Below are 8175 nucleotides of genomic sequence, written 5' to 3'. Positions count from 1 at the left end.
GGAATGTTTAAGAATTACTGGGAATTTTAAGCAAAAATTTGAGGCTTATGATATAAAATAAATACTTTAAATTAAAAAAAACCCAGCTAAAATTCAAGTATTCAATGAAATTTATTTAAAAGCTTGATTAAGGCGTACATGTAAAATATTTTTGATTAATTATTAACATCAATGTGTGGTAATATTAGGATGGAATTTGATTTATTTTTCTTTTCTTGAAAACTTCATACAGATTAATCCTCAATTACAGCTATTCATATAAAATAGTTCTAATCAATCATTAAATTTGGTTTGACACAAATTGTGAATAAAATCTGTTGATTCTTTTCCAAAAAATACAATATCCTAAGTTATATTTATATAGTTATATTCTTGGGAGTGAAGGGGCTAATTACAGACAAATAAAATTGATTTTTTGATTAAAATCTTGTTATAACTGTAACAATAAATCAGAATGAAGTTATCCTAAACTGCAAACTTAGCTGCTGTTTGTACTGTTTGTATTTTTTTTTCCTGGACTCACAATGAGTTGGCCTTGAATGAGGTTGTCAACAAGAACCTTGACCATTTTGTAACTGGATTCCTTGACATCTGAATTTGAAAACAAAATAATATATTAAAATATGTATGTTTAAAGCTCAGACCAGGCTTTTAAGATGGCTATGAGGAAAAGGGCATTCATTGGATTCTCAAATTGAGAAATCTCTGTTATATTGAGTGACTTTTATATTGGAGTTAGTACATCTCTCTCGTGGATTTTACTAAAAAAGGGCTGAATACATTATTTTGTTTTTACCAAGGAGGGCTTCTTTATGTACTAAGGTTTTTTATGAATCTTGAATGTTCCCAAACGTGACTAGAGGAATCTTGAAACCTTACTGATAGGTTTATTTCATTGTAAAGCATAAGCTTAAGAAACTGCGGCATGCAAGTGACCGATTCGATTCTCAGAATTATTCTAGTTTCAGTTGCGCCGAGCGTTATGTAAGCTTAATTCAACCCGCTACATCTATTCTTTTATAAGATTTTGATCACAACGAATATCGCAATTTTTACTCACCACAAACTTTCAAAATCGTAGCTTTACAGATGGCCACTCGACCCTTGTTTGTACCGGTCCATATGTCAACTGTTGTCCCTACTTTTAACTCCACGGCGCCAACGACTTTCTTCTCTTTTACAACACTCACGCTATTCTCGTTTTCCCATTGAACCGGAATAAAAGCTATCTTTAGAAATGTTATATTAAGCAAAACAGTTGAGAAAAGCGATCAACCGATGAAAAGTACATTCAAAGATGAGCGCCAAATGGAGTCTTCTTTGTTTCCGATCACCGGCATGATCACGTGGATCTTTTAGGACTTGTCATTGGCTAGCAAAGTGAATCCGCTGGCTTGCCGATTGCAGTGTTAAGAGAAGCGCCCTACTTTATTTTGACTTCTCCGACCGGTTCTCTGCTTCTAGAAGAAGGATAGCTTGGTGATATAAATAAAAATGTGAGCTCACTCTATGTAGAAATAATCGACAAGAATCGATCGTATTACAAATGCACGATTTGTGGCCGAAAGTTGTCGAGGAAACAAAGACTTGAAACTCACTTGAGTTGTGTTAATGGCAAAGGTGAGAAATAACACAAGCCAATCACAGTTTTGAATGCGACTACAAATCGTCTTTTACCCTCATATTTATAAAAGAAGGATACCACATTCGGAAGTGTAAGAGATACATAGATGATCCCAGTGTACCAGTATCTAAATCTACAAAGCTTGACCGTAGCAAGCGTTCAGCAACACGTTCCAACGCCGCCATCTCGATTCCTCAGTCAGTCGTTTCCACTGAACTTAAAGCAGTATTGACAACAGAGTAGAGTGCGTCTTACAAAGGAGAAACATTTGTACAAGAGACAGGAGTAGCTATATGCGATTACAGAGGTGCGTTGGAACTCTGGTCCACAAATAGTTATGCACTGCCCGAAGTATAAAACAATTTTGTTGATAGCTGACAGACAGAGAAGAACAACAAGTAAACTTAAGAGCTGTTATTACTGAAGTGTGACTAGCACTTTTCATTTTTATATAAAGAAGGACTTGTAATTTGTACCAAAAATAAAAAGATGTAATATTTTTTTGGGAGATCCAGTGATTGGGACATTTAAGAAATTAAGTTATGAAAGGAAACTTGGTTGGTACTTCTCACTACTAACAAGTCTTGTTGACAAATATTTTCAGATCAGAGTTTCAAATAAAGTAAATTGAAGACGTCATATAAAAGATGTTTTTCCTCAAAGGTACATTGACTACCTCTGTCTTGTCTGCATGCCAAATGTTTGCAAAGTGTGTGGATGATCCACAAGTATTGGAACTCTTACAAAAATGTTTTGTAAGAATAAAAACAGCAAAACAAATTACAGCAATTAGTCATGAAAATAGGGCAAAAAACTGAAAAAAAGCAGCAACAACAATCATGAAAAAAGAAAGATTAAGATAAATTTCTACTAAAAGTATTGTCAACAAAAAGTCTCTGACAGCGTTTGAGGCAACTGAACTTGACTGTTCCAAGGTTTTCTAACAAAGGCAACCAGTAATGTAGGTTAGGGAAGTAAGATAACAATGTAATTATTGTTAATTATTGTGGAAGTTGGCAATTTCCATTTAACATAACTGACAGCTGGTTCATGAGAAAATCCATATTAATGTAAAGATTTACTAAAACTTAGTTTGAGTAATAAATTTCATGATCTTTAAGTTATAAACATGTACATGTATGTATATCTCTTGGTAAGTTTTGTATAGCATACCTTTTATTGAGCCAAAGTTTTAAGCCTCTGAAATTACTCCTTTTCTTAAAACCTTCACATTCAAGGTATTGAGAATTTCTTAGAATTTATGTGGACCTCAGGGTATTAAAATTGCCTCAAATTCAATTCCCAGCAATTCCCAAGAGTTCCACACTTCTTAAATTATAAGTAGTTTGTAAAGCTGAGAATTCTTAGGAATTCCTAGGGATTCCAAGTCCTCACAAAACTGGAGTCTTCCTAATTCCCAGAAATTCCCAGTAATTCCAAGCTTTTTAAATCAGAGTTAATTTGCATAGATGGGAATTTTTGAGAATTCCTAGGAATTCCTAGGAATTCCTAGGAATTCCCAGAAATTCCCAGAAAACTGGGAATTCAGTTTGCAAGGGTCATTTGCATAATTGGGAATTTTTGAGAATTCCTAGGAATTCCTAGGAATTCCTAGGAATTCCCAGAAAACTGGGAATTCAGTTCGCAAGGGTAACTTACTGGTGAATAGGAAAAAGCTCAATGTGTTTTTCCTGCCTCTGTCATTCTAAATATCACAAATCAATCATGCTACCACTTCAGTGTGATTTTTTTTAATGATGTGTGCTTTTTCTTATGAACAGCTATTTTAAGTATATATCTTGTCGAGCGGAAATCTGAGAAGAATGAAGTGTACACTGGAAATTTGACACATTGCAGGCAAACACTACAACTGATTAACCCTTTAACTCCAATGAGTGACCAAGGCAGAATTTCTCCTAACAGTATCAATACAATATCAATCAGATAAGTGATGAGAATAAAGAAAAATATAAACTTGAGAATAATTGGTTGATCCAATACTAAATTCTTAGAACTAACACTATAAGAATTGTATAGTTGACAGTAAGGAGAATTAAAAATTTGAACTGAGAGTTAAAGGGTTAAATTTTATTTGATCAAAAACATGAATGGCAATAGAGGAAATTAACTAGCACAATTCAAGTTTCCCCTCTTTAAGTATTCTGTGATAGTTTTCTATCACATTGTAAAGTTTACAGTTTCCCTCATTTCACTGTCTTTTGTTCACTAGTTTGTTTGCTTTCCTAACAATCCTAGCTATTGTTGCCAAAAAATGTGAGGAGCATATACATGAAAATGTGTACAGCTAATAACACTTTAATCTCTGAGAGTGACTAGCATCTAATGTCTCTAATATCACCCCTGAGTCACACATTAAGGTAAATGATAATCAACTGAAGAACCTCTTGATTGTTAAACAAATTCTCCTTGCAAGCACATAAGGAAATATATAGAGAACGGTTTGGAGAATATGCATTCTGATATTGGAGTGTAAAGGGTTAAAGACATCATGTAATCAGTTATATATATGTACAGTACTGCTTGAATATATGACTGCATTAAGTACAAATGCTTAGTAAACATCGTTCTGTGGTCTTCTACTCTTCCATCCTGAAGGTTACCTTGTGTGATGAACCGGCGTTCTGCGCCTCGAGCTACTCTTACGCATTTTTCGTGCTCTCCAAACTTCCCGCGAGCATCCATAACCCGATATACGCACGCTAAGCATGAAAAAATTCTTAAATATCCAAACAATTGCGTTTACGTTGCTTTATGTTGTGCGTTCATGGAGACATCAGGAGCGCGTGGAAAGTTTTGAGATCACTCAAGAAGCTATACTTGCTCTAGGCGACGCCTCGAGCAACTTCTCTGTCGCTATCTAAACTTCCCGTATGTCGGCCATGATCGCACGCCAACGTATAAACCAATTTTTAATTCAAAGTGACAGCATGGTTAACTAGTTGATACCCTGTATAGAACATGGAGATATCAGATGTTGGAAGAAAATATCATGAAAAGGAATAGATTGAATCAACGGTTTTTTTATATCTCTGCTTCAATAAGCTTGTGGAGTGATGGTCCTGAATCTGTTCATGGGCGCACAGCTGTCTTGAGGTTGCGACGTTTGAGAGTCGTGTAGCCGAACTAAAACTGTGTGTACCTGATCTCTGATCTAGAAATATGTCCTCATATATCCAACGTTTTATTAACACCACACAGATATCAATTCTGCACCTATAAAGTCATTTCAATCTGGTTCTAAGATTTCTTTTATTTACAAGACCGCTGCATCTGCATTGCTGGAATCCCTTCAGAAGAAAACGGAGCTGCTAAGAATATTCCTAAATGCGAGTGGTAACTTGACCTTAGCAGAGAAAAATTTCAATATTTCACAAGTATTTTACTGTTTTTTTACAGTACGGTTAGCCTAGAACCGATTCGTTTTTTTTCTCGTAAGATTTAATTATTTTATTTGCTTATTGTTTATTTTAAGGTAACATGTCGAGAGAATCCAAAGTGTTGCAAAACTTGAACTCTTTTATTCTCGCTGCTGTACAACGAATCATGAATTAAGTTAAAACTTGATTGGTTGGCAAGTCAATCAGGCAGACGATAAATTTTGTCTTTAAGTGGGTCAGTCAATTCGATAGTACCCTTACCAAAGCTGTTGATATGGACCATATATGGTCCAAATATGGAAATGGTATGGGACAACATATGGCTAATCTATGGGCATTGCATGGTTTTTATATGGGATGTTAGCTCCCATATCAAACCCATAAATAGTGACTAGTGCCCGCCAAGTGCATTCTATTGTCTTTCACTATGGGATTTCTACGTACTTCGTAAAGTTCCATACATTCCCCATAGGATCTGGTATGGGAATGGTATGGGTCAGTCCCATAGTGATGCCATATGATGGCTGAACATTCTCTATGGGATTGCTACGTATTTCGTAAAGTTCCATATATTCCCCATAGTATCCATTAGGGGAATGGTATGCAACAATCCCATACCATTCCCATAATGACCCTGGACCATTCTCTTTGGGATTGCTATGGGATTTTAAAGTTCCATATCATTCCCATAGCATTCAGCAAAGCTGACATCTCATATGGGAACACTATGGGGTCCTTTGACTTCAGCCCCATATCTTTACCATATGATTCAGAAATTACTAAAGGGACTGTGAGGTTAAAGGCAAGTAATGGTGACATCATATTCGTCCATTGAAACCATATCTTTAACTGCATCTAAAATTTCTTGCAAAAAAAATTGAATAAAAATAACAAAAAACCAAAAATCTTATATTTCTTTTAGGTCAACACTATGAAACCGGTAGTTTTCCTCTCGCTCAACACTATCATTAACAACACTACTTTTTTTTATCAAGCAATACGACTTAACTTGCCAACTCTGTCAAATTGTTACTCTTCTTTTTGATCGACACTATAATACGGTTACTGTTATTTTTGGCCAAGACTATGAAACTGTTATTCTGTATTTTGGTCAACATTATCAAACAGAAATTTTCTTTTTGGTCAACATAATGAAATTGGTAAACTCTTGAAGTTAAACAGTTTTACAGTAATTATAAAAAGTGTTCACTCTGCTCGTTACTCTCGTACTCTTGGGGGCCTTCTAGCTTCCACACATTTCATGTTTATCTTCTGTATGATTTGGCTCAGTTGAGGAGAGTCCTTTGAAAACTTTGAACAGACTTTACCTGAAAAAAAAAGTTTAAGTTAATATTAAGTCATATTTACATGTAAAACAGTACCCCAACTTATACGTGGAATGTTGCCTTACCAAGAAACAAAAATTGCTTGATTGGAGGTAATCAATTGTAATGGGTTCTGTTTTGTTTGCTTGATTTATAAAATTAATAACTTAATTGAAAGCTCAGTGACATTATTTTTTTTTCATTTACTGGTGTCTTAATTATCTCTGCTGTGGCTAAGGGAGTAAGATTAAAACCTTTAGATCAGTTTTATACATTTTTTGTGGAAGTTTCAATCCAGGTTAATTGTAATGGGCTGCAATGGAAACTACTGGGATTCCAGTACTTTGTGTCCAAATAAAATTCTTTCTGCTTCAATTCTATATCATAATTATTGCATGCAAGTTTGTATTAAATTGCTTATTTTTTAAGGACAACAATGCCTTAAAAACCCAGTCAATTCAAGTTCTAATTAGTGAGTTAGAGATCCCCATGACTGCAAGTTATGTACTTATTTCTGAATAAAATAATTCAGTGTTGCACTACTTACCAACAAGGGCATCAATGATGAGGGGGGTCGACAGAATGTTTGCATCACCGCTTTTGCCTTTTCTGTCACTTCCCCTTGCACTTGAAATTGCAAGTGTTTCTTTGGTGAAGAATATGTCAACAACAGCATTGACAAATTTTCATCATCCTCATATTTTACAAGGTACCAAAGTTCTACAGGTGTAACAAAAATTAAAACCCTTTGAATTTTCTTAAATTCAAACAATTAACCGTCAGCAGCAAGAGGCATAAAAAAAACTTTTTTAATTAAGGGGCCAGGCTGTTTGGATGCTTTCTGGGAATACAATCTGTACAGTTACTGGTCACTTTGTCACCAGTGAGTCTCGCCACCAGAAAACAACCCAAGATACTACCAATACCATGCATTTCTAGTTCTTAAAACATGTGCAGAGTTGCAGTGAGTTTGTTGGTGGTGAAACTTCCTATTGGTGAGATGACCGGTAACCATATGTACATACCCCTATGCCCTTTGAATTTTGACTAATGTCTGAAGCAGCAAGTTTTTGGAGCAACAAGAGGACTCTTGTTTCTTGGTCAGTTGTAATGTTTCCCGATTTGCAATACAATAAATATATTACTGGAGCACCAAAGTCAATAGAACTGATTGAAATGTTCTGTTCAAGGGGGGAAATCCATTCATAACTTTGGCTCAAATTTTCCTTTTAAGTTCAGTTTACCGGTAGTTTCTGTTATTACTCTCTGGCTAGAGACATTACTTAAACATGTTCTAGGGAAATTTAGGCAACTGATATGTGCAGAGTGAGTAAAGGTTGTCTTTTCTTTGTCTTCAAATGTTTGATATGCAAGGTCTAGAAGCATGCAAGAGTACAAGTGAATCCTTTTGAATAAACTTGATAGTTTGGCAAAAATTATAAACAACTAAGGTGCATGTACTTACGGCCTTAACGTAGTAAACAGGCATACTTTTCGGATTACAATCATTGAAACTTGCTCTTGGATAGACTGATCAGTAAAGAGTTCTTTTCACTGATCTGACAACATGCATGCTTGTCGATCACTTTGTGCTTTCATAAACACGATTCAATCGAGTTGCTTACCTTCTCTTAGACGCGCTGGAGCACTTCTTTTCCTTGAATTTCTTTCCATCTTTTCTTGCAGTGGAAATAGGCAAACAAACCTTAAAACTCGCTCTGTATAAGTAACAAACTCTCTGAAGAAAGGCTTGCCGAAATGTGTGAAAAATTTGAAAAGGACGCGCATTTCGGCGTGGGTCTGAAGGGCTCTCGTTATTGGTCAATTT

The 8175-nt window shown here is 35.4% G+C and overlaps 1 protein-coding gene and 1 pseudogene across 2 annotated transcripts in view; both read right to left on the bottom strand.

Annotated features, from left to right (window-relative positions):
• Nucleotides 1-8175, bottom strand: part of LOC149034375 (uncharacterized) — a 182203-nt pseudogene that overhangs the window by 132067 nt on the left and 41961 nt on the right. The gene's annotated exons all lie outside the window — the stretch shown is intronic.
• LOC149034381 (uncharacterized) lies at nt 5281-8135 on the bottom strand. The gene is made up of 3 exons (XM_089193950.1): nt 7973-8135; nt 6895-7067; nt 5281-6350 (listed from the first exon to the last, which is right to left on the bottom strand). The coding sequence occupies exons 1-3, from the start codon at nt 8133-8135 to the stop codon at nt 6309-6311; spliced, it is 378 nt and encodes a 125-aa protein (XP_089050076.1). The 3' UTR covers nt 5281-6308.

Source organism: Pocillopora damicornis, chromosome 14, assembly GCF_964200805.1.
Source record: "Pocillopora damicornis chromosome 14, jaPocDami1.2, whole genome shotgun sequence".
Taxonomy (NCBI): domain Eukaryota; kingdom Metazoa; phylum Cnidaria; class Anthozoa; order Scleractinia; family Pocilloporidae; genus Pocillopora; species Pocillopora damicornis.
This window is presented reverse-complemented; position numbering and strand designations above follow the sequence as displayed.

What these genes read in the sequence shown, in the direction of transcription:
- LOC149034381 (XM_089193950.1), bottom strand. Translation starts at nt 8,135, where the DNA reads ATGCGCGTCCTTTTCAAATTTTTCACACATTTCGGCAAGCCTTTCTTC. An exon ending in TCCAGCGCGTCTAAGAGAAG is followed by an intron (nt 7,068 to 7,972) that starts GTAAGCAACTCG and finishes TTACACCTGTAG; the next exon opens with AACTTTGGTACCTTGTAAAA. An exon ending in CATCATTGATGCCCTTGTTG is followed by an intron (nt 6,351 to 6,894) that starts GTAAGTAGTGCA and finishes TTTTTTTTTCAG; the next exon opens with GTAAAGTCTGTTCAAAGTTT.